General features: G+C 44.4%; 3 protein-coding genes across 8 annotated transcripts in view; 1 reads left to right on the forward strand and 2 right to left on the reverse strand.

Moving 5' to 3' along the window:
* Positions 1 to 340: 340 nt before the first annotated feature.
* On the reverse strand, positions 341 to 16,055 carry Csrnp2 (cysteine and serine rich nuclear protein 2). 2 transcript variants are annotated; one of them, XM_051189911.1, is made up of 6 exons: positions 15,925 to 16,044; positions 15,206 to 15,323; positions 10,043 to 10,275; positions 8,722 to 8,981; positions 5,387 to 5,683; positions 341 to 3,522 (listed from the first exon to the last, which is right to left on the reverse strand). In XM_051189911.1, exons 3-6 carry the CDS (start codon positions 10,191 to 10,193, stop codon positions 2,602 to 2,604), a joined length of 1,629 nt encoding a protein of 542 aa, XP_051045868.1. In that variant the 5' UTR covers positions 10,194 to 10,275; positions 15,206 to 15,323; positions 15,925 to 16,044; the 3' UTR covers positions 341 to 2,601. The 2 variants fall into 2 exon arrangements, with proteins under 2 accessions (XP_051045868.1, XP_051045869.1); XM_051189912.1 differs by lacking the exon at positions 15,206 to 15,323 and having other exon boundaries at positions 15,925 to 16,055.
* Positions 13,360 to 16,469, forward strand: LOC127226220 (protein enabled homolog). The gene is made up of 3 exons (XM_051190159.1): positions 13,360 to 13,401; positions 15,789 to 15,998; positions 16,062 to 16,469. The coding sequence occupies exons 1-3, from the start codon at positions 13,360 to 13,362 to the stop codon at positions 16,467 to 16,469; spliced, it is 660 nt and encodes a 219-aa protein (XP_051046116.1).
* Positions 16,470 to 23,088: 6,619 nt separating this feature from the next.
* The window catches only part of Tfcp2 (transcription factor CP2), a 44,169-nt gene continuing 41,313 nt past the window's right edge, over positions 23,089 to 25,944 (reverse strand). For 3 of the 5 annotated variants that reach the window (XM_051189918.1, XM_051189917.1, XM_051189915.1), the window contains 2 exons: positions 24,808 to 24,859; positions 23,089 to 23,714 (listed from right to left, as the gene is read on the reverse strand). In XM_051189918.1, coding sequence (XP_051045875.1) covers positions 23,677 to 23,714; positions 24,808 to 24,859 — 90 coding nt within the window. In that variant the 3' untranslated portion in view covers positions 23,089 to 23,676. The remainder of the gene's footprint in view (positions 23,715 to 24,807; positions 24,860 to 25,944) is intronic. The other 2 variants (XM_051189919.1, XM_051189916.1) reach the window with 1 other exon arrangement.

A 25,944-nucleotide genomic window follows, 5' to 3' on the forward strand; every position in this document is an offset into this window, starting at 1 on the left:
CAGAAATTTCTGATGGGATGAAAGGAAATTTGGAAGGAACTGTTTAATGTTATCTGTCAGACATACTAGAATGATAATCAGAAATAGAGAAAATTATAATTGCTGACAGCAGGGGTCCAACAGGCAGTCTGCTTGAGCTGAAGTGGTACATAAGGAAATCCCAGGTAGGACAGATTCTTTGTGTGCTCTAAAGACAATAAATCTACATTTCTGTCACGTAATATTCCTATCATTGACATTAGCTCCTAACTGACCTAGTTAGTTTTATATACACAGCAAGAGACACACCCTTTCTCTTCACAAATAACTGCGACTTGCGAAGATAAAGAGTATCACACCATTCTTTTGAGTATTTCTTTAATATTACATTTAAATATTCTCTTTAAATACAGCATTATTACAATGTAAAGAACCTAAGTGGGGGGGGGGTGTTGTTTCCAGAGAGCCAGACAAGCTTTGGATTCACATTGAGAATACAACCTGTGCACAGTATGCGAGGAGACAGCATAACGAGCTGTGGTAATGAGCCACAGTTCACCTAGGCCTATACTGAGGGGAACTGGTTCTGCTTCTGTGATCAGAAGCCTAGCCTTCTTAGCAACCAGGAACTATAATTTCTGTCCAACTCAGGTAGCACCAGAAATGAGATGGACAAAGTTATAGAAAAGGTTCTTTGCTTGACATTTGTCAATGCTAAATATTTAGCACTCATAAGTTTGGAGTCAGTTTGAATCAGAACATGACGTAATGAGGAGATGCATTTAGAATAAGAAACTAGAGTCATACAGAAATATCATATATCTTGGGGGTTGGCTAATCTTTATGACAGTGACTAGTATGTTTCTTAATGAAAATCCAAGTGCAAGGGCTAAGAAAGTTTGGAGTCTTTGAGAGGAAAGGTGCCAAGTTCCCTGCTCTCCAGCAGACTTTGAAAAAGTCTTCTGTCCACCAGCCAGTCTCAGTTGGCTTTAGTCTTGGGTCTGAGAGTCCTAGCTGAGGGTGAGAGCATCTTGGCCTCTGGCAGTCAGGGGAACTGTGAGACTAGAGGGAGAACTAGGTACTTTCTTAAGAACTCCAACAATAAAACCAAGCAAACCCAGAAATGAACAGCAGTGGCAGACTGGGTTAAAAACAAGGATCTATGTTAAATACAAGGACCTCCAGGCTTAGGATCAGAGATTTAGAGGTGTTTCTGCTACCACACATTCAAGTTCACTTTATAACACCAGGACCACCTTACCCCACCAAAAATAAACAAAGCCAAGCAAAGTGGAGCACACCTGCAATCCCAGCACTCAGGATGCACCATCAGGACTGCACAGGTTGGAGGCCACTCTGGTCTACCTAGGAAATTCCAGGCCAGCCAGGGCTATTTAGTGAGACCCTGTCTCAAAAAAAATCAAAGCAAGTTTCATTTTTCTTTCCTGGTTAGTAAAGAATGATAGAGGAAAATAGTGTTTTGTTCCTACCACCTCCATTTTACCAGAGAGCAGAGGTACATTGCCAATAAAAAAAAGTCAGTGCTGAATGGGGGTTCTGGAACTTTAATTAAGACATGAGAGAAGCAAGGACTACTGACTGAGGTAAGTGTTGATCTGAGTCCCAGTCTATATACTTCAAAGGTAATAATTGAATCTTGAACCCTTTGGAATTTGGGAGTCCTGTCATTTAACCAAGAATCAGCTTGGCTTCCAGTTTTCATAAATCTCCAAAATGGAGGGGCCCAATAAACACCTGCAATTCTCAGGACTTAACTGTAATATCCAAAGAACTCTCTAACCCTAGACAACCAAGAAGGACCATGAGAGTGGGCACAGAGAAAGAGTCCTAACCAGATGATGACCTTGTACTACACTTTATATTCCATTTAGAGCCAAGCTCTCCCAAAAGGAGTGTGTGTGTGGGTACACTGGGTGAGAAAGAAGAGCAGTCATCTTCCTGACTCTTCCACGCTGGACCCCTGCCAATTGGTGTGCTAGCATTATGCTCTGTACCATATCCATATCCAACCTGGATCTTTCCTTTCAAGGGAAAAGGATGGAGGAAAAGGCAGAGAAGTTTAACTCTAGTACCTCAGAGCATATGAAAGAAATAATTCAAGTTACAGACCAGGAATCCCGTTTGCAGAGCAGGTCAGGGAACACCAAACACGTTGAAAATTAACTTATTTACCAGTTGAGAGGTGGGAGAAAGGCAGAATCAATGTTTAATCTGAGAGTTTTGTACAGAAGCAGACTCTTCAGCCTCTGTTCTAGACTCAGCTGAGTGGCCTTTCCAATAGTGTGACTGATACACCGAGATGGGTGTCTGAGGAGTGAGTGTGTACCCTGCAGAGACTTGCTCACATCCTTAGTTCTGGCCCTACGCATAAAGCTACTCAGCTCATCCTGTGCAATTGACATCTTTGTTCTAGTGGCCCACAGAGCTCAGTAATGGAAACTGAGCTGGGGTTGGTCTCTTTCCCTTTTTAAAAATACATGTACTGAAAACCCTTTCCTACTCATTTTTTCTAAGATTTTCAATAAAATAACCTGGGAGCAGCAGTCTTGTTTTGAAATGGCATTAGATAATAAATAGAGACTGGGCAGTGCCTGTCTCAGGTCACACTGCCAGAGGGAGCTCTAGGGCAGAGTCTTCAGGGGTCCGGTCCTCGCTCTGCTGGGAGTTCTGCACTCCACAGCCTTCTTCATTGTCTGTTCGGAAGGGTAGGCTTGAGGGAGACCAAGAGGGGTCGAAGTCTTCACTCTCAGGCTCCTTAGGGTTACAGTCATCGGGCAACAGTTTGTCAAGAGTGGGTGTTTTCCCCCCCTCTGGTTTACAGAGGGCAGCTGAGTCTGAGGGGCTGCGAGCCACCAGTGAGGTAACAGGGAGGGAGAAAACACTCAGATCTTTTTCCTTGGGGAAGGAGGCTGTGCCCTCTTCTGAGCCAGACTCTCCTTTCACTCCCAAGACTGGCCTCTGCTCTACCTGGTAGTACACCAGAGGCCCACTGTTCAAGTAGGATGGGCTGCTCACTGGAGAGGCAGCTGGGTGCTCTGAGTTCTCAGTAAAACATAGGACAGAAGAACCTGGGGGCAGCTGAGCCTGGATGAGAATGGGGGCGGCCAGGCCTGGACACAGCTCTTGGGGAACAGCCAGGGGCTCCTCCAGGATGCACATGCCCAGGCTCTCCATGCTTGAGTCCAGGCTAGCGCTAGAGCCACTCGAGTCCTCCTCTGCCTTGAGTCGTTCCAGTTCCTCCGCGCTCTGGAGGTGCATCACTGCAGTCTCATTCTCAGCGATGAACTCCTGAAAGTCCTGTGTCTCAGAGCTCTGGGCTCCTGGCAGGCTGCAGCCAGCAGTAGGCAAGGGTTCATCCTCAGGGACTGCTGGGCGACTCACCTGCCGTTTGCTCTCTAGCTCCAGCTTCATGATAGTGTGGAGGTAGTGAGTCCGCACTCGGATTGGATTAAACTCAATTCGCCCAGCCATGTTTCCACAACCATCCCTGGAGCAGCCACAAGGAAAGGACATTCGATCCACCTGAGGGAGCACAGGAGGTGTGGCAAGATAAGACCAATAGCTCTAATAGTAGAGACAGGTGACATCAGCTGGCACACACAGGCAGTTGGGAATTGAGCAGTGACCAGTTCAAAGCAAAACGTGCAGCACAAGCTAACAGTACTAAGCAGTGGTTATCAGACCACCGCATCTCAGCTGCAGCTCAGCCATCAATCAGTGATAGCATCTCAAGAATCATCTATTTTCTCCCCTGGGCTTTGTTTCCTCTTCTAAATAAAAAGACAAAATTCCCATCAAAGGCTCCTTCCAGTTAGCAAGTCTAGTGCTACCTCTCTGAATGCGGACAGAGTAGAAGAGAGTTTTGTGCCTCAGAGACTTCCAGAATTTACCTGGTTCACAGGGACAATAAAAGACTGGGCCCAAGCCTTCTGCAATGACAGGTGTGGTGAGTGGAATCTTTCTACTTCAATGCAATACACTCTAGGGAAACTAAACAGAGGTGCCTTAAGCTGAGGTGCTAGGATGTAGGTTCACACTGTGACCAGCTCCTTACATGAGGGTTAACCAGTGTTGTTCTGAAGAGTGACCAAGATAACTTACTTATAGCCAGGGCTACCTAGAAAGGAGATGTGCAGGCATGGTGGTGCAAGCCTTTAATCCCAACACTGGGGGGGTGAGGGGTAGAGACAGGTGAATCGCTGTGATTTTGAGGTCAGCCTGGTCTACATGGACAGCCTAGACTACATAGTTTTAAAGAAAAAATAGAAGATGCTTTCTGCCTCTCCTCTTTCCTTATACCCCAAAACAAAACTCAGGAGAATTGTTATGAGCTGGGCAGTGGTGGCACACGCCTTTAATCCCAGCACTTGGGAAGCAGAGGCAGAGGCAGGTGGAGTTCAAGAACAGCCTGGTCTACTAGAGCTAATTCCAGGATAGGCTCCAAAGCTACACAGAAAAACCTTGTCTCAAAAAACCAAAACAAAAAAACCCATGTCTTATGATATCAACTTATTAAAATCTCTTGATCCAAGGCATGGTGATACACACCAGTAATTCCAGAACTTGAGAGGTGGAAGCTGGGCCAAGAGTTCAAAGTCATTCTTGTTATAAACCAAGCAAGTTAAGTTCTAGGCCAGCCTGGAATGAGACCCATCCCTCTCCCCTGAAAAAAATCTTTACCCAGGCCCAACCAGTTCCTATGGTGTTCTCAGGTTTGTGAATAACTGACTCATCATGGGATGGCAGTCTGGAGAGAAATGTTTGGCCAGACCTAGTATAGCTCTTTGTTACTAAATACAGCCAAGGAAAAGAGTTAAAGGGTTCAGCCACAGGACCAAGCAACCATGCCCTCAGCTTGAAGTTCCCTGTTTCACTGTTTGGGGTAGCACTGACGGTTTCCAGGAAAATGAGAATTTCAAACAACCTCTTAGAATGCAAAACAAAACAAAACAAAACTTTATTTGAGGAAACTAAGGATTTGATTCTCCCAGTTCAGGTCTGGTCCTGAATTAGAGAAGTTTCAAAGCTTTGGTTTTCACAAAATTGGAAAGAGGTGCTGTGCGCAGAAGCATCCACAGGCTGCCTCTCTTGATCCTTTTATCTCTGTCACTACTTAAGGACACTTACTGAATGGTAAACAAAGCAGGAACCCCTATTCTCTCCTTTGCTGTCAGCTGCTTATCATCTCTGAGGTATATAACAGAAAAGATAATGGGCACCTCCACATCTTGCCCTGCTTGTTTTCTTGAGGAAGGCTATGGAGCTGGAGCACATCCTCAGCCATGGGACTGCCACCCCTGGATTGGAAGCTTCCTATCTTCACTCGCACCCAACCACACCCCCAATCCTGGTGTAGATATACCATCTCAGGCCAAATGTGACTGACCTGGCATTTAATCCCAGCCTGGCTACAGGCACATGCTTCTGGGTCACAGTACAGCCGACAGTCACAGCCACATTCTTCCCGAGATAGGCGGATAGCTCTAAGTTCTTGCTTCTCTTCAGCATCAATCCGGTGAACACCGGATGCCCTCAGCAGGGCCCGTCGTCTCTTAGTGGGCAGTGGTTGGAGAAAGAAGTAATCATCCACCTCCACGTTTTCCACATCGATGTCTTCATCTGAAACGTCATCCAGTGTCAAGCCATCAGCCTCCACGGACTCCACTGTCCCATTCTTGGTCAGCTGCCAGGAGACAGGAAAGGTCAGCTTTGGAGCATCAGCAATGCAGTGACCAGAACAGTCCCCAGTTCTGCAGCCAGAGGCTGGTTGTCCTACACCACAGCGGAGCACCAGAAATGTAAAGACCAAGAAACTAGATTTTTTAACTTTACATTTAAATAGCCAAAATAAGTAATGGCTGCCATACTGGACAGCACAGGGTGTGATTAAAAACCAGATCAGAAACACAGAAACTATCTGGCTCTACTACTACCCTGTCAAACCAGAGACATTGCCTTTCTGTGTTCTAGATTTTCTAAGACCTGTCTCACCAGGTGTGGCAGCATAGCCATCACCCCAGCTACTCAGGAAGCTGATAAAGGAGCATGAGCAACACTACAAGATCCTATCTAGAGAGATGTTTGAAACACACCACAAACATCCTCTCCATTTCTAGACTGTTACCTGCATTGTAGCTAAGGGTGTATCCTCAGCGATATTGGTAACCTTGTAAAACACCCTCAACTTGAACCCTGAAGAACCCTAAACTACCTTCAGAGAAAAAAGGGTACATTAGAGTATAGCACCGGCTTCCAAGCTGTTTGTCAGTGAACTGAATCCCCATACTATAAATAATTACTGTGTACTCAGAAGAACTGCATTTTACTATTAAGGGAGTGGACAGCCAATTATTAACCAGTATCAAAGACCCTTACTTCCAACATAGTCTAGAAGAAATGTATTTTCTTCCTTCTAATCCTAGTTTATTTTACTTCAAAGAAAAACTCTGTGAGGTAGGGCAGAGTAAATAACTTTGTGTGTGCTGTCTATGGGCAGAAGTCTGGATTTTCTACACTGAGGTGGGTAGAAAGCCAGGGCAGGACTCTGTGGAAGGACAGGCTGGAGACAATTTCTGGCTGAATAAGCTCTACAAACTCACTAGAGGATCTAAGTAAAGAAAATGAGGCCCCAGCCCCTGGGGCCCTGGAAGCTGCTAGCAGGCTGAACGCCCAGTGGCTGGAGTCTTTGCTTTATTTCATCAGTCAACAGAGTAGTGCTAGGAGAGGAGCAACTCCTTCGAGAGATGTGATGCAACAGTCCTGTGTAGAAAGCCATGCACCTCACTGCTTGTTGTGGGGAACCGAGAAGCCCACTCAGGCTTCTCCAGTCTATTACCTCTGGCAGCTGCCTGGTTCCTTTTTGTAAACCTTAGGATTGTTCCTGTTTGTGTGGCAGAACTGGCTCATCCCTAGCACTCCTGCTGTTTCCAAAGGAAAGTAATCAGAGAAGCAAGTAGGAGAATTCAAGGGATTTCAGAGCAGGGCAGTCTTCTAGTCATGAAACAGTGCTGGGACAACTCGGTATTCTTGGGGAAAGAAAAGTCAAGGCGAGGGGCGGTGGCTCATGCTTAATAATCCTGGCACTTAGACAGTGGTAGAAAGCAAGAGGAACACAGCTCAAAGCTATGCCCTGCTCCACAGCAAGTTCAAGGCCAGCATGAACTCCATGAGATCCACCCCAAAACAAAAAGACAAAAATAACCACCACCCAATTCAAGCTACTTACAATAATGAGTCCCATATGGATAAAATAAAACTAAAATACTAGAAAATTATATGTAATGAAGGTTACAGAGTTCCAACAGTTAACTGGAATAGCCCCAAATGGCACATGAGGGATGCAGTGTATGTTATTTCAAGACTGTGACTGTGCCCTTATAGGTGCTAAGGGCAGGAAACCTTCCTGGGGAGGAAGGCAAGCGTTTTCCAGAGATTGCTGCCATCACCGCTGGCACTCAGTATGTCCTGCTAGGGACAGACAGATGCTACCTCTTAGATCATTCCTTCACCTCACTGGGAGAGGTGTCTATAGGAGAGGGGCAGAGAGCCTTCACTGCAACTGAAAAGAATGTTTGTTTAGCTGTTGCTATAGCAACAGAAAGGTGACAGGGTCAGTGGTAGAACTCCTCAGAAGAAAGGGAAGGCTGAATGTTATTACAGTAAGAGGTATAAGGCCTTAGGAACAGACTGAGCTTGCACAGAATGAAACTGGTGAGACCTAGTCAGTTTTTATCCTTTGCTGCCAGTTCTCCAACCCAGCCATAGTTTTGTCTATACCCCTGGGAATAATGCAGCTATCCCACGCTTTGGGCCCAGAAATGAATTCTCTTTCATATCCACTCACTCCCATTCATATTTTCTCTGTCTCCTGAACTGGGGCTAGAACCCCAGGCTTCATAAACACTAGATGAGTGTTCTACCACTGAGCTATATCCTCATCTCTGGGGAAACCAGAGGACTTATAGAAACTCTTGACAGTGGAGTGTCAACACCCTAAGATAGTACATGGGTGTCTGGGGAGCGTCTTCTGATAGCAGCATATTATAGTAGGTAAAGTATTTTTTAAAGATTGATTTATTTGGCCAGATCTGGTAGTGTATACCTTTAACATCAGCACTTGGGAGACATGGGTACCAGTGACCTGAAGTTAGCTGGTCTACATAGCAAGTTCCAGTTTAGCCATATGAACCACCATGTGGGTGCTAGGGGCCAAACCCACAGTACCCTGGTGTATGAGTCTATGAATTTAACTATGAAATAATGCTGCTCTCTGCATGAAGGAGACTGTGTCAGTCTTCTGGGGTGACAAAGTAGAGGTCACAGAGGGTGGTGTACCTTCAGAGAATGTGAAAGATCTGAAACCTGTTCTGTTCTACTCATGTGGACAAGGACAATCAATGATAAATTGAAATCGGTGTTTTCCTGGTGATTGACTTGAGAAGTTTCAGGTGTTCACATTGTATTAGAAAGCCTTGCTGTGATAGGAGGAAAGGGACAGTGAAGGGAAAGTAGTTTTTTGTTTATCTCTGGGTGCCAGTGCCACCAGAGATGACAAGGGAGACTCAGACTAAGAGCTGACTGAAAATCTGAGACTTCTCATTAAAACGACAAATAGCACTCCCTGATCACCAACACCACTAAAGAAAACAGCATCAACGGGCACAGTGGGTTCCTTTTGACCTCAGCATGAGGGAAGCCCCAGGCCCCAGGCCCCATATGCACCTTCATTTTCTTGGCATGAAGTTTCTCTTCCTTCAGGTGCTCACGAAGAATCTCTCTATGGTTCACCTCTTGTTCTTGTGCAAACTCACAAAGGGTGTAGCTGCGTACAGAGTTATGGCGCTGGGCCATTCCCAAAGAACTTCCACCCTGGCTGGGCACACTGGTGAAACCCTGCCGCCGGGCAAAGTAGTACACAGTCACCTGGTCAAAGCGGACATTCTTCCTCCGCAGCTGCTTCTGCCGCTTCAGGATGGATGTGGCTGTGAACAGAACACATGGTTCCTGACCCCGAGACTGCTTGCTCAGTCAGGGCTCTCACCTGCTCTTATTCATCTAGGCTCTTAACTCAGTCCTAAATGTGAGACTATTTCCAAGTCCTAGGTCATGTGCAAAACTGAAAAGAGTCTTGGACCTCAGCTGGCTCATACCACTGCCCCCAGACTGCCTTCATCTAAAGAGATGGCCACAAAATCTATTTTTAGACAGCAACTGGAAAACGCTAGGTGTTCTTTTCAGGAGAAAAGAAAATTGCCACAGGATAATTTAAACTAATTAAAACTCAATTTAAAAAATTCTACTCTTTGGTTTGTATTTCACTAGCCACACATGACTAAGAGCTACCAGGGGACTGCCGACAAGGACCGTTTCCCCTACAGGCCTGAGGATAAATATTTTAGGCTCTTTAGGGCATGAGGTCTATGTTGCAACTGTGCAAGCATGCTGCCAGTGCGTAAAGACAAGCACAACAATGGGTGTGACTGTTCCAACAAAGCCACAGAAACAAGCAGTAGGCCCAATTTAGTTCAGACAACCCCTGACCCTCACTATTAGAGGCTCTCTACAGGACAACTTGAGAGCTGGGGGAACTCCACTATGCTCATCTAGGTGTCATTGGAAAAGCTGCCCTGAGTTGAACCAATAGTACCAGTACCTCAGGACTTTCGTTTCAGGGCTCAAACCCTAGGGGATCTATGGGATGGAAACAAAAGGAATGAAGAGATTTGGAGGTGCCACAGTGTCCAAAGTAAACATCTACTCCTGCTCCAGTTACAATTTCTTGAACCTCTGGGCAAGTCCTGTGAGGCAAAAGTAGAATTCTGAGCGCCTCCTTCTCTATCACATCCCACCCATGCTTGGGCACCACAAACCACAAGACTAGAATAAATCAGACTTCAGCCTATGCTACTAGAGCAGTGAGGTTTTCCAAAAATCAAGGACACTCTTCGTAAAGGGCAAGTCTCCAGGATGGACAGAAGCGGCCTCAGGCTGTAGGGTTCTCTGGGGAACACGGGTGCAGGCAGGAAGGGAACGGCTCACTCACGTGTGAAGCTGGCAGTTGTAGGAGGGTTGAGGCTGTCACAGCTGTCAGCACTGTCACTGCTGGAGATCTCATCATCTGAGTTGGAAACTGATGAGCCCACATCCACATCATCGAATTTCCTCTTGAGCCCCGAGCCCGAGAATGCATCCATTGGCTTCAAAAGGTTTCCTCAGGGAGCCAACCACAAATGCCCCGGAGCCACTCACCACCAGGTAGCCAGGAGCATTAGGATTCTGCCCAGGGGAGAAGAAGAGTCAGCAATGCTGTCCCGAGACAGCAGGTCCCTCTAAGTCTGTAAACACATTGCTCTAACTGAAGGAAAGCTAAGCACCTGGCCTAGCACCAGTCTGGCTTCTCAGGACCAGGTCATTTCTTTTTGACTCTGACCAGCATTTTTACTCAACTCTCTTTAGCTCCTCCAGCCTTAGTTACTCTTTTTTTTTTTTTTTTTTTTTTTTTTTTGGTTTTTCCAGACAGGGTTTCTCTGTATTGCTTTGGAACCTTTCCTGGATCTCGCTCTGTAGACCAGGCTGACCTCAAACTTACAGAGACCTGCCTGCCTCTGCTTGCCCAAGTGCAGGGATTAAAGGCATTCACCACCACTGCCAGGCTGCCTTAGTTACTCTTAGAACAAATCTGCAGCAGCACTTCTCAGGGGAGGAATGGCCTCACTTCCAATCCTACTGGCCACACAGAGTCACTGGCCCAGGCTACCACTCACTTTTCTTCCAATCATACAGGAGAGCACTCTAAGGGCTCATGGGAAAGACTAAACCAAAAACAGCAGAGCCTTTGCCTAAACCAAAGCCAGACCCAGTGATAACATAGGCTGGCATTTCCCCAAGTGTATATCTTAAATACACTAGTTCTATGGATATTAATAGCCTTTTGAATGAAAATAGGACTGCTGTTAAAATAGTTTATAAAACCACTTATGGAAGAACCTCTTAGGGATTTTAATATACTTATGAGCACGAATGGCAAAAGCTGGGAAGAAAACAATGCAGGGTTTCACAACCTGATTATGGAACCCACTGTTTCCAAAGTATGTTAGGGGGTAGATAATCTCTGGAACACACTTGGGGAAATTCTGCTCCAGGCTCTCAATTTTGAAGGACATTGGCAGTCAGGAAAACCCTTGACCCAGATCTTCACAAGTGTGAAGTGTCTCACCAGGCTCCCAGAAAGGGCAAATTTAGTACTAAAGAAAGGAGCCAAGATTAGAATCTGTACCAGCTTCAAAACCCAGAAAGCAGGGCTGTGGGTGTAGCCCTGTGGCAGAGTGCTTGCCTAGTACACACAAGGCCCTGGGTTTGATCCCAGCACCACAAACGAAACAAAAACCAGACTCTTTCTCAACCTTATGTTGGTCTCTCATCATTCCCTATGCAAAGAAGAAAACAGAGTTTTACAATCTCTGTCCTCTAAAAAGAAACCATCAAGGGAAAACAGAAAAAGAAGTGACAATTAATCCTGGTTCCACAGCAGGCATAAGTCTTTCTCCTTCCCTGTCTTTGGACTTAAATTCCAAAAGGACATGAATTTGTACGAGAGAAATGCTAGAGAAATGCTATCAGAGCCAAACCCATATTCATCTGGGTAAGACACTTCCCACACTATGATCTCACTGGTTGCTAATTGTGAGGCAGGATTAATAGCACTGCCCAGGAGACTCAATGCATTACTGCAGAGCAGCTACCCAGAATTCACTGTGGAGACAAGAGATGTCTGTTGCAGTCCTGGTTTTCTAGACTACATCTTTTAGTAGCAATTTAGATCAGCACTACAAAGTTAACCAGACATGGTGCATGCTTCAGCGATTTCCTAAAATACATACTCAGATCACATAAAAGTCCTGCATTCAAGTCTCTAGATGAAGTGAACCACCTTAGCTTTCATAGGTTTCAGACAAGCACATCCCGCAAACAAGTGTGGCTAAGAAAAAAATTTAAAATCAAGGAGCTGGGCATGGTAGCAAGCACCTTTAATCCCAACACTCAGGAGGAAGAGGCAGGTGGATCTCTGCAAGTTCAAGGCCAGCCAGGTCTACAGAGTAAGTTTCAGGACAGCTATACAGAGAAACTCTGTCTCTAAAAACAAACACAAAAGAACTATAATATTAATATAATAATATAATATTAATCTCAGCATTCAAAGGCATAGGCAATGGAGCTCTGTGAGTTCTAGGCCAGCCTAATCTATATAACTGAGTTCTAGGCCAGCCAGGGCTACATAGAAACTATATATAGATAAAAGTATGTATGCTTTAAAAAAAGTGGGGGGGCTGGCCATCAGCAGTTGAGTGCTAGCTGCTTTTCCAAAGTACCTGGGTTCAGTTCCAGCATCCAACCCTCTAACTTCAGTTTCAGGGAGTCTGTAACCCTCTACTGGCCTCTTTAGCCACTAGGCATACAGTGGTAAACAGACACACATGCAGATAAAGATAAAGATGCCTATTCACATAAAATGAAACCTAAAAATGATTTAAAAGATTCAAATCAGTGTTGCTGTGATCCTTGGGTCTGACCACAGGTCACCTTCTTAGAAACAACAAGAGGGACTTTCTATGGGTTGAGTTTAGCTGGGCTTAAAGATGATACCTTTCAGCTAACAAATGTGTCATTCCATTCTATTTTGGGTGAAGGAGCATGACGGGGTGGGGGTGGGGGGCAAGGCACCTTTGTCATTAAATGTTCATGTGGATACTACAGAGGAAAAGGCAACCATACACACCACTAGTGCCTTCCTAACTCCAAGAAACCAACACTGAGCAGAAAGCCTGCTCTCTGGGAAAAGACTTAGGTACCCTGCAATATGATTGAGCTCCAGTTAATACTTGTAGAAAAATGGCAGCTCCTCAGCCTGGAAGCACTCAGGGATTTATGATTGGAAGCAAATGTGCACTCTGCTCTTTCCTCTGGATCCTTTGCTTCCGGTAGTGTGGATTTCCTTTGACTATTACTCTTTAAGTCTCACATGAACTTGGATCTGGGCCAAAGCCGTCTTTATTACTAAAATTCTTCCTTATCTTAACCCAGCTTTCCTCAAGAGTACCCTTTCATCAGGGTTACTTTGTACCCCAATGCTGGCTGCTTGCTCTAAGCCTCTTCATCTTCTCACTTCTGGGGTTGGTTTGGGCAATGACACAGGTAGGTAAGAAAGAAAGGGGGAGGGGAAAGCTGTAAAACGTAAGGAAAAGTAATTTCCTTAAGCTCCACTAATCAGGTCTTCATGTGTAACTAATGTGTATACTGATCTGTCTGACCAATTCTGTTAAAGGGCTGGGGATGTAGCTCGGAGTACAGTGGCTGCCCACCATGCCAGAAGCCTTCCCTAGCTTCAATTCCCAGCGCCATGAAGTAAGTAAAAACCATTCACAGACGACACGCTGGAATATTCTTGAGATGCCACTGTTCTAGCTCTCTTCACCTTACTCAGGATGTTAGCAATATTTCCTGTAAAACTACCTGGTGTTTAAAATGGTTTAAGTCTAGCTATGCAGCCCAGCTTGGCTCTGGAGAGTGGTGTGGAGCTCACAGCGGTCCTCTTGCTTCAGCCTCCCAAGTGCTGGGAGCGCAGGTGTGCACCAAGTGCAGTCCCCCAGCACTGAAAACTTACATTTCTATCATCTCCTGGCAAACAATGTAAGCTTATATTTCAACTCAGCTCTCCTCCTCCAGCTCTCTGGTGTGAACCATGAACCTCCCACCTAGTTAGTCCCACACTGCCCTGAAGAACTCATGTAGTACTATAGTAACAACTTGAACAGGTTCTATTAAGAATTAGTCACTGGCTCAACTATTCCTTTAACCACTGGTAAAAGATCAACACCTGAATTCAGAAGATACTCTTTAACCCTTACCTGATTGCACATACATGTAATCCCAGAACTTATATGCAGGAGGTTATCCAAGGCTACATGAAACCCTGTCTCAACCCCTACCCCTCCACTTTAGGGGTTATATCCAAGCACTCAAACATATATAGAAATAACCACAGTGAGACTAAAAATTCAGGTCAGAACACTTAACTGTCTAAATGAACATTTCAAATGACAAATATTGGTATCTCTCTATAAAAGCTTTTACATGCAGTGAAATGAAGAGTCAGCTGACACATTCTGACTACTTGCTTTATGGTGTTTTGTTAAGTGTTTCTAGCTGAACATTTCCCTAAGGTTCATAGCTACAGTACATAGAAGACATTAGACCAGCACCAAATAAAACCAGCACTTGTATTTCAGTACTAGATCTAAGCTTTCTTCAGGCTGATGAGGACCGAAAACCTCAAATTCCAAATTATGTAAGAATAGCAAAATCTGGGTGTGGCAAGCAGGCCTTTAATCCCAGCATTCAGGAGGCAGAGGCAGGTGGATCTCTGTGAGTTCCAGGCCAGCCTGCTCTAAATAGTGAGTCCTCAGATAGCCTATGCAGAGGGACACTGCCTCAAAATAAATAATAAACAAACAAATAAAAGTGGGACAGTTCGGGGAAAACTATGGACACAGAGTGTATCTGTAAAGTCTGAGTATGTGAGTCTTTTTTCTGAAATGAGTCCAAAATCCTAAGACAAGGTTCATCTCACAGGAAAGAAAGCCTTTCCATTCAATTAGAACCCAATGTTTTGCTAAAGGTCAAGGAATCCCTTACACTATTAACTGGGGTAGAGGTAGGGGTAGAAAGCTTGGATGCCCTACCCTGCTTTCCTTTTCAAAACACTGTGGGTGATTCTCAAATACTACAATTTTATGGCTTCATGTGTCCTTGTGATCACCAAGCTCATGAGATTGGAGAAGCCCTTGAGGTCCTCACTGAAAGCCTCCTGTTTAAGCTAGCTGTTCAAAGAAGGCCCCTTCGGTCCTCCACTCCCAGGCTTCTAGCCCTTTACTAACACTAGGTTGGAATTTGGCTTTCCACACGTAAGCCACATCCTAGGGAAGACACAAGATCTTTGTGGGAGCCTTGGAACATGATGCTGCATTAACTCTCCTGTAAAGGACAGTGTCATTTATAACTGCCACATAACAACATCCTGGTTTTACAGATTTGTAAGATTTAAAGCCACCAAAGTAAAGTAGAATATGCGAATCGGCTGCGGTTTTACCATGAACTGAAAACTGGAGGACAAGGAGAACAATGTTGTCTCTTGGGAAGAACTTCTAACCTTTCATACTGAAGAACAGTTTGTATGTCACATCGCCACTCTTAACCCTTCTAAAAAGGATGAGCCAAGACCATAGCACTCAAGTGGGGATGGATGGCAGGAGGCTGCATGTTAGGGCCTGAAAAAAAAAGATCAAGCTAGCAACCAGGACAAGAGATGCTCTCATTTTTGAACACAACGCCAGGGGGAAAAAGGGGGGGGGGGAGACATCAGGAACCAGAGCAGAAAGAACATTGTCAAGTCACCAGTCCCCGTAACACAGCTGAGGAACCCTTTTCGGCTCTCAACCCATTGATTCCAGCTAGCCTTCCCGCTCATTCCGATCGTCCGCAGTCCCTACACAGCCTTTCACATCCTCCTGCCCGCTACTCACAAATTCCCAACCACTCCTCCCACATTTTCCTCCGGTTCCCCTCCCCTCCCTTCACTTCCCTCCATCCTACATCACTGCCCACTTCATCCCGAAGTCAGCAGTCAGCCGCAATCCCGCCGGCTTCCGAGTCGGCCCGGCCGTCCCTCTAGCTAGCTAGACTGCAGCCCGACCAGCGTCCCCGGAGCCCCTCGCTCCCACGCCTCTTCCCAGAGGCGCCCCGGCTCCCCGCCCCCCGCCCCCTCGCTCCGCACGGCTCTGCGCCGGAGCGCTGCCCCTCCACAGCCTGGGAGCTGCTGCACGGTGAGGACAAGGCGGACCCCTCCGCCCCGCACCCCAGGCCCATTACCGGCCCCGCCGCGGCCGCCTCTCCCGTCACGGTCTCCGCCGCCCCCGCTGCCGCCTCAGCCCAGGTGCAAGGAGGTAAGACCGAGGCGTGCTGGTCGGTTTCTGGGCTCGTTGTGTAGCTATCTCCCGGGGTTGCAGGGTGTGTGGGCCGGCGGGCCGGCCGGCCGGCAGGCGGCGGGGGACGGGCGGCTCTGCACTCGGGTACCCCGGGCAGCAAAGCCCAGAACCGCCCCGGCTCCGGCTAACAATAGGCTCCGGCTGCAGCGCTCTGCCTCTTATAGGCGCCGGCGCGTCGCGGCTGGGGCCCGGGGCAGCCTGGGAAATGTAGTCTACACTCGGCCCACGCCCAATGGCATGCCGGGAGTCGGAGGCAGCCAGTGCCGCAAAGCCCTAGCATGCCCGGGAACCAGCTGCAAAGGGAGCTTTCACAGGGGACCCCTGAGCATCTACAGCGGACCTCTGGAGAAAGAGAGAGACCTCAGGGCAGCTGCAGCATTTTGGAAGCGGAAGGCTGCCGACCTTCGGCTACACGTCGGCACTAACTAAACAAATTCTTCTGTAAAGCCCGCCTTCTCCGCGCACCAGGACCTCAGGACCATGCTTAAGGAACGTAATCCTTGTTGGTGGGCTGTCCCCATATGACTTGCTGCAGCTGGCCTAAATTAATCAAAAGAATTGCAGATAATGACCTATCTGCTTAAATGATGGATTCATTTCTTTTCTCCCCCCCCCCCCCCACCGCACAGGGTCTCACTATGTAGCCCTGGCTACCCTAGAACTCACTTTGTAGACCAGGCTGGCCTCAAACAAATAGAGATGCTCCTGCCTCCCTCCTGAGCACTCGGATTAAAGGTATTGCCACCTTGTCTGCCGATCTCCCCGTGTTCTTTGAAAAAAAAAAAAAATTACTATCAACTCTGATAATCATAGCTTTGCAGTTCATCTTTAAAATGGACAATGACCAAGAAGTTACTTGGACTTGCCAATGCCCTATTGTGTTTCTCCGTTGACCTATAAGGCAAGACCTAGGATCCATCCTGTAGTGGCTCCTCCCATAATCTCTCATTTCCTGCTATTCCCCTCATTTCCATACTTTGCTTTGATACACTGGCCTTTCCTGTAGCTGCTTCAACAATCATACTTCTTCTACCTAACAGTCTTAAGTCAACCAGTCATGTTCATTTACTAACTTCAAATATTAGAGCGCGCTCTCTCTCTCTCTCTCTCTCTCACACACACACACACACACACACACACACACACACACACACCATTTTTGTTTTGAATAAGGCCTATACAGCTCAAGATGGCCTTGAATTCTCTTTTTCCCCCCATCAAAATAGGGCTTCTCTGTGTAGCAGCCCTGGCTGTCCTGGAACTCACTCTGTAGTGACTCACAGAGATCCACCTGCCTCTGCCTTCCAAGTGCTGGGATTAAAGGCGTGTGCTACCATCACCAGACTCAGTTTTGAATTCTTAATGCTTCTGCTTCATCTTCTTGAGTACTTTGAAACTTTTTCTCCTAGTCTCTTTCTCTTATTTCTCTGGCATTACTATAGGTTGAGTTTAGTTTTTTAGTCTCGCACCAGTTGACTAGACTCCACGAGACTAAGGAGTTGTTTTGTGTACTTTAGCCTCAAAACCATGTAAAAAGTCTGGTTATTTGATTTTTAGGAGCACAGTAAATATTTATTGGCTACATGAATGGGTGGCAGGATTAAATTTTGTGTAGGCATGTGTGTGGCGGTTCTAAATCCTAGTGCATTTTTCATGTAGCTGAGAAACTGGCTACCAGTTTTGGAACTCATATGTTAAATGGCTTTGAAAAAGTGCCATGAATTCTAATTTTCTTCCCCAAGTAACATCAGAGCCTTTTAAATTGTCTAGGAGATAACAGCACAAGAGGAAAAACACCAGACCATGAAAAAGTGTCTTTAGGATAGCATACACTGATCATCAAGCTGCTTGAAATTTAGAGGAGATGTGATGAAAACCAGGGATCCTCAGGCTGCACTGTCTGAAGATAAATCTGTATGCTTGACTCTGAACAACTTTCTCTATCTTAACATCCACGAGGTGGCTTACAACCATCTGAAACTCCAGTTCCAGGGGATCAAATGCCTCTACAGGCACCTGCACTCATGTGCACATACCCACATGCATGTGAGTGTATACATGTGTGTGCACACACAAACTTATACGTAATTAAAAATAATAAAACAAACCAAACAACTGGGTGGCAGTGGAGCTAATCTCAACACTTAAGGGGCAGATCTTTGAGTTCAAGGTCCACCTGGTCTATAGAGTGAGTTCTAGGACAGCTAGGGCTACATAGAGAAACCATCTTGAAAAATGGAGAAGAAAACAAATGAACAAATTCCCTAAACATTGGGCTGGAAGTGGTGCCACACATCTTTAATCTCAGCAGAGGCAGATCTCTGTGAGTCTGAGGCCAGCCTGGTCTACATAGTGAGTTCCAAGCCATAGTGGGACCCTGCCTAAATAAATATGTAGATAAATAAGAAAACAAATAAGTAAACTAAATAATGTCATTTTCATGCAAGGAAGGCTGGGGAGGTAGCTGTCAGTAAAGTGTTTTCATTGCAAGAGGAGGGATGTGTGCCACCATGCCCAGCCAAATGGTTTCTTAATCATTTATGTGAGCAAACACTCTTTTTAAAAAAAATATTTTAAAGATTGTCTTTAAGGATTTTTATTTTATGTTTATGGGATTATCAGCTTGTGTGCATGAACACAGAGGTCAAGAAAGGGCATCAGATTTCCTGGAGCTGAAGTTATTGATGGTTGTGGTCTGCTGTGTTGAGTGCTGGAAAACAAACCCCAGTCCTGTGAGCACAGCAAGTACTCTCAACCACTGAACCCCTTTTCCAGACACCTGAAAGCCACCATGCTTTTACCATTGAGCCAGCCCTGCTGTCCTAGTGTAAACATTCTTATTGGGTCATAAAAATCAAGCAATCTTTTACTTAGATCAATGAACTTAGTGACCGGTGCTGGATAGTTTGTGTCAACTTGAAACAAGCTAGAGTCATCAGAAAAGATTGAGCCTCAATTGAAAACATGCCTCTACAAGATAAACTGTAGGCAAACCTGTAGGACATTTTCTTGATCGGTGATTGATGGAGAACAGCCCAGCCCATGGTGGGTGGGGCTATCCCTGGGCTGTTGGTACTGGGTTCTATAAGAAAGCAGGCTGAGCAAGCCATGAGGAGTAATTCAGTAAGCAGCTCCCCTCCATGGCCTCTTTATCATCTCCTGCCTCCAGGACCCTGCCTTGTATGACTTCCTGTTCTGACTTTCTGTGATGATGAACAGTAATTTGGGAAGTGTAAGCCAAATAAACCCTTGCCTCCCCAACTTGCTTTTGTTATGGTGTTTCATCTCAACAATAGTGATCCTAACTAGGATAGTGACTAAAAGTTCCTAAAGAGCCTGTAATGACCCTCTTCTCCCTTTTATTTCTCAATAAGTCCCATTTAACCATTATGTTTTTATACATATAAGGATCCCATTCTATTTCAAGAGAAAAATATAGATAATAGTCAAATAGGATATGATTTCTTTTTCACATATTCTCTTTTGAATGGGATAGTTAACCTTTAATATAAATATCAATCATCAGTCACATAAACATAAAATTCCATCTTTTCTTTTTAAAGCAGGGTCTCATTGGAGCACATGATAACCTCAAACACCAGCTGCATTTGAACTTTTGGTCCTTATGCCTCCATCCCCAAGTGCTAGGATAACAGGTATGCCTGACTGATTATATGTGGTCCCTCCCAGGGATTGACCCCAGAGCTTCCTGGAGTCCCTGTTTTATCTTTAGCCACCACCAACTCTTGCTTTAATATATCTGAGATATGGGCAAAACTGTGTGAAGGAAATCTTTCCAAAGTATTTAAGTGGCATCCTGAGAACCTACTCTTTAAAAACAAACAAACAAACAAAGAGAAAATCCAACAACCCACCCAGAAATAGAGGCAGTTTACTTGGTAGGAAAAGAGGTACTTCCTAGAATAAAGGTGAGTTAGCAAGCTGAGAAGATAGGTGCTCTGAAGCACAGAGAATTCAAAACAATACTGCAGAACTACCAATTCTGGTACAGAAAGATATTCCAGACATGTTAAACACTAAAGCTAAATCACAGATTATCAGAGTCTCTGAGATTTATGTATGTATATAAATTTGTTGAGGGAAATTTTCTTATATCTTTTTTTTTTTAATTTTTGAAACAAAATGAAATGATTTTGGATTGAATGAGAATGGTCTCCACAGGCATGTATGTTTGGACCCCAGTCAGTGGAACCATTTGGGAAGGATTAGGAGGCCTTATTAGAGGAGGTATGCCATTGGGGGTGGGCTCTAAAGTTTCAAAAGCCCACACACACCATTTCCAGCTAGCTCTCTTTCAATGCTTTCTGCTTGTGGATGAGATGAAAACTCTCGCTATGGTTGCAGCCCCATGTCTGCTGCCTGCTGCCATGCTTCCTGCCATGTTGGTCATGGACTCTAACCCTCTGGAACCATGAGCCCCCAAATTAAAGGCTTTCTTTAGCAAGTTGTCCTGGTCATGATGTTTGTCATGGCCAAAAAAAAAAAAAAAAAAAAAAAAAGACAGGCTCCTCCTCATGCAGCCTTGTGTCTCTGTTTCTTGAGTGCTGAGGTTAGGAAACTACCCATAGTCAGTGACGACCTCTTTAGAGTAGGACTAGAAAAAAGAAAAAGTTATTATTCATATTTATAACAATTTTAAGTATCACTTTCACAATGAAAAAGTTAACTAAATTTTCATTTAACTGAAAAGGTCAATAGTGGAATGTATTAGGCTTTTGCTTTTGTTTTTAGTTTTTCTAGACAGGGTTTCTCTGTATTGCTTTAAAGCCTGTCCTAGAACTAGCTCTGTAGATCAGGCTGGCCTCAAACTCACAGAGATCCACCTGCCTCTGCCACCTGAGTGCTGGGACTAAAGATGTGTGCCACCACTGCCCAGCTTGGAATGTACTTTGTAAGTAGTCACAGTGTTCTACCACTAAGCCTTTCCAGTTACATAGCACAGGCAGAGCCATTTTTATTGTCACAACTCTGGAATTTCTAGGTTCATGTCACCACCAAAAAGCATGCCACTGGCTGCTCATAAATACCATTTAATTGTTTGGTAGCAGGGTCTCTTAAAAGAGCCTTGCAGTTTTTGCCACCAATGCTGAGTCAGGCAGAGCAAATACCTTGGAAAGGAGGGCTCAGAAAAGCCCAAGATAGTTTCTGTGCCAGATGTGCCACAAGTGGTGAAGTCCTGAATTTGGGCAGAAGACACAGAAGGGCCAATGCAAGTTCCAGGCTATTCCAGTCTACAATTGGAGCTCCAGGCTGTCCTAGCCTTAAAAACTAAAACCAAAACAAAACCTAAAACTACAACAGTATATAAATTCACTTTTATAATTTTGAAGACTACTCCAATAAAAAGTAACTTCAAATAAAGATTAAGACATATAAATTATGACTAATGTTAACAGAATTACATGCATCATTTTATGTCACAAGAATCCGAGAATCATGCATTTGAAAGGAACCTTAAGTCACTGGTTCAAGTCTAGGCATGGTGAGGCACAAGTTTAGGACCAGCCTGGGCTGTATTTTGAGTGCTAAGCCAGCCAGAGCAACAGAAGATCTTGTCTCACACAAGTCACCCACCTAGCTCAACTCTTCTGTTTTCCATCCTGTCAGAGGGCGGATGGTAGCCAATCACATCTTGCTGAGGAGAGAAAGCAGCAGTTGTACTGACTGGGAACCAGCTCCCATAAAACAACTAGAAACATACCTCAAAATGGGATATTGGGTAATCATTCACTAGAAAGGTCAAGCTGTTTGCACCAGTGTTAGGAATTTTCAGGTTCAAGTTTTTAAGTTTCTTTCAAACCAAAAGAAATTAGAAACCACATTACAAGCTGATTTTAATGAACATCATGACCACCACAAAACTCTGTATGTATAAAAAAGTAAACTTTATCAAATGCTTCAAAACACACATAAACTCAAATCCAACACAGAATCCTTTACCATCATCTTTGTTCTTCTCACCAAAATCTGAGGAAATTTCTGGATAATACTTTATACGTGGCCAGGATGAAGAGGCACACTTTTAATCTTAGCACTTGAGGCAGAGACAGACAGATCTCTGTGAATTTCAGGTCAGTCTGGTCTACAGAGTGAGTTCTAGGACTGCCAGGGCTGTTATACAGAGAGACTCTTGTCTCAAAAAGCAAAACAAACAAACAAAAATTACAAGTGAAAAAAGAAGACCCATAATGCTTTACAATTCTGCACATGCACACAGACACACAGTCATTTGGAAGGCAGAACATAGACACAGTGTGCGTTTGAATGGGAAAAGAATGTATTTTTTTTGTAAAACACTATACCACAATAAGCCAGGGGAGGGTAAAGAGGAGTTGGAATAACTCCCTTATAAACACACAGCATGAGAGTATCATTCAAGAACAACGAGCTCTGGGAGTTAAAGACACTCCTGCCGCTCCCACCTCCAGCTCTGTGCTTGAGGTTGGGGGTGACACTGAGCAGGCATCTGTTTGGTTTGCAGGTCTTGATTATCATTACTTAGGTATGCTCTTCCTTCTTCATAGCTAATTCATTAGCTTCCAGCTACACCACCACTCTGCTGTACTTGCTTATCTTCAGTAAGGGAGTCACTCTTTACCCTATTATTATGGACTTATAAAGGGGATGAAAACAAGATAATTCATCTACAGAATTTATCACTCTGCCTACCCCAATAAATATTAGCCAAAATCACTCTCAGTTGTGGTTTTGCAGGTGAACCAAAACCAAGACTCTGTCCTAACATAAAAGGGAAGGGCCTGCTGGAGCTCATTGGGAGAAGTGCTTGCCTAGCACATGTGAGGCTCTGGGTTCAAGCCCAGACTGTAGGAACAGGCAAGGTGGCAAATGCTTGCAATCCCAGTACTTGGAAGGTAGAGGCAAAATCATGAATCCCTGTCTCAAAAAAAAAAAAAAAAAAAAAAAAAAAAAAAAGGAACAAAAAACTTCTCTATTTCTCCTCACTGAAGTTGTCACATACACAAAAAAAGGTGAACAAAGCAGAACTGACAATATGCTTGACACAAAAGAGACTGATAACTTAGCTTTATGAATACAAATGTTCACTTTTATATTAGAAAAATGGTGGGGTGGTGGTGGTGCACACCTTTAGTCTGAGCACTTGGGAGGCAGAGGCAGACAGATATCTATGAGTTGGAGGCCAGCCTGGTCTACAGAGTGAGTTCCAGGACAGCCAGGGCTGTTAAACAGAGAAACTCTGTCTCAAAAAAACAACAAACAAAAAAAGAAAAATGGCAAGAGCTCTGTCACAAAATTAAAGATCTCCCCATCAAACATTATACCACTCCCATACTCCCATTACCACTCATCCCTCTGTACACCCTAATGATGGGTGATCATACTGGTATCCATCAAGGGCCAGAAACTAAGCAGATCGTTGCTGAACTCCACGCCTGGCAGGGATCTGAGGGTGCCATACAACTCGGGCCAATACAGGGGGCTAGGATTCCACTTTAGGGCCTGGTCACCCAGTACGCATCCCCCAACATTCATATAAGCTGGGTTCCAGAAGACCTTCAATCTTCAGTCATATCCCCTTCAAAAGGGCATCCGTCAGAGGAAGGGAGCAGCAGCCAGCAAATGTGGAATGTTCTTCCTACTTCAGAATGACGTGATAGCTATCACTGGTTTCTGCTGTAAAACAGATGGAGAGAGGAATGATCTATTGTTGTTTTTTAGAGACAGAGTTTTTCTGTGTAGCCCTGGCTGTTCTGGATCTTGCTCTATAGAATAGGCTGGCCTTGAACTCACAGAGATCCACCTGCCTCTACCTCCCAAGTTCTGAGATCAAAGGTGTGCCAAACCATTGCCTGGTGAGAAAGGGTGATCTTTGGTCACCTTTAGACAATAAGGAAAAAACTATCCTATGAGAGGGAGTACAGAGTCAAATAGGATGACCAGGTGTGGTGGAACACACCAATAAACCCATGACACAGGAGGTAGGAGCAGGTAGAATAAAGACATCAATCTTCTACTTTTCCTGGGACAGAGATAAACAGAATGATGTTTATCTCTTATAATGGTAGGCAGTGGCAACAAATAGTTTATTTATATCAGACACAAGCTCACCAAGATGAAACATTGGTATTCTACAATGTACTATGTTGCAAAGAAATAATGTTTGAAAGATTAGGCATATTAAATACTTTACAAATATTTATAGTTACAATTATTTATTTGGGGTGTGTGTGTGCCATGGCATGCATACACTTGGAGGTCAGAGGAAAATTTGTGGGATTTTGTTCCTCCCTTTCACTACATGAGTTTTAGACTGAACACTGGTCATCAGGCTGGATGCCATACCATAGCCCTTTTATGCTCACATATCCTGGATGAGTGTTACAAATGTAGCTCACAATATTTGTAACTCTCATCCACAGTATCTGAGGCCCTTTTCTGGCCTTTCCGGGCATTGCACACACGTGGTAAATAGATATACATGCAGGCAAAACAGCTATACACATAAAAATAAAACTTTAAATACAATTTTAATAGATTTATATTAAAATAGAAAAATAAATTTAAAAGAGGTGCCTGAGTAACAAACAATACCTGAGACTGTCCTCTGGCCTCTACACATCCAGGTCCCCAGGACCCACAAGGTGGAAGGACAGACCAACTTCCACAGGTTGCCTTATGACCTGTGTGTGTCATGGCACATAATAACCCACCTCACATACACACAAGCAGACAGTAAGTGTTAAAGTAAGGTTTAGTATTTTATTACCTTTCATTGTGTCCAGAATAAAACAGGCTTCTTCCTGAAAGTTCTGTATCATCTGAAAAAAGCAACAAGATTTCTGATCATTAACACCCTGGTGTGCAATGTTTCCTTTGTATAAGGCTTTTCATGACATTGTACTGAAGTAAAAGTTAAGCTCTTTTGTTTCTTCTGAATCGTGTAAGAACTTTACATTTACAACTAAGCTCTAGCTAGTTAGTTCAAAGACATCCATGAGTCAGCAAGTATCAAATCAGAGTCCATAAATTCCCTAAGCCAGAACAACTAACTCTAAATATTGCCTCAACATCACTTACTTTGGAAGGTATTGGCAACATCTGAAATAAATTTAAGAATTTTTCAAAATAAACCACAATTTTACAAATTAGTCTATATTTAAACTAAAATAATTGTACTAGAGACTTGCTTCCAAAACAAAAGGAACAAAGCATTTTGGAAAATGTAGTGCTGAACAAGTCATGGTTAAAAAAAAAAAAATGTACTTAACTTACACCTCAGATTAGACCACTTTCTGTTCCATAGCCTTGAAGAAAGGTTAAGATCATCCTATAAGCAACCCAGTACAGCAGCTGCTCCAAACAAACTATCAGGTGATCCCAGTGGACGCCTCAGAAGAGTTTGGGCAGCACAACCAAAGGAGCCAGATTATTGTTGTTGTTGTTATTATTATAAATTTTTCATCTTTTTCAAGACAGGGTTTTTCTGTGTAGCCTTGGCTGTCCTGGAACTTGTTCTGTAGACCAGGCTGGCCTCAAACTCACAGAGATCCTCCTACCTCTACCTCCTCAGTGCTGGCATTACAGATGTGCAATACCACTGCTGGGCTGAACAATGGTTTTAAAAGTGGAGCATACACTTCCTTGGGTGAACCCCAAGACTCCACAGGAGGTATGACCTACTTCCTCAAACCTTTCTCAAACCTCCACATGTGACTATCATGGTGTCTAACTCGATTCACTCAATCACAATTGTCAAAAGATGGATAACTTGAAGCCAACATTATTATGTAATTTTTGGTACAAAACTTAGAAGTTCAAAAATAAAATTGTCACAGCAAAACCCCATCCATTCCTGCCTCTAGAAGTTTCAATGAGCTATCCATTACACTACAGATCCACCTCC

Source organism: Phodopus roborovskii, unplaced genomic scaffold (assembly GCF_943737965.1).
Source record: "Phodopus roborovskii unplaced genomic scaffold, PHOROB, whole genome shotgun sequence".
Lineage (NCBI taxonomy): Eukaryota > Metazoa > Chordata > Mammalia > Rodentia > Cricetidae > Phodopus > Phodopus roborovskii.

Coding starts and splice junctions, on each gene's coding strand:
- LOC127226220 (XM_051190159.1), top strand. CDS start 13,360: ATGCCAGAAGCCTTCCCTAGCTTCAATTCCCAGCGCCATGAA. Junction 13,402..15,788: donor TCAATTCCCAGCGCCATGAA/GTAAGTAAAAAC, acceptor GCCTCTTCCCAG/AGGCGCCCCGGCTCCCCGCC. Junction 15,999..16,061: donor CTCAGCCCAGGTGCAAGGAG/GTAAGACCGAGG, acceptor CCGGGGTTGCAG/GGTGTGTGGGCCGGCGGGCC.
- Csrnp2 (XM_051189912.1), bottom strand. CDS start 10,193: ATGGATGCATTCTCGGGCTCGGGGCTCAAGAGGAAATTCGATGATGTG. Junction 8,982..10,042: donor TACAACTGCCAGCTTCACAC/GTGAGTGAGCCG, acceptor TTCTGTTCACAG/CCACATCCATCCTGAAGCGG. Junction 3,523..5,386: donor AGGCTGGGATTAAATGCCAG/GTCAGTCACATT, acceptor GTGCTCCCTCAG/GTGGATCGAATGTCCTTTCC.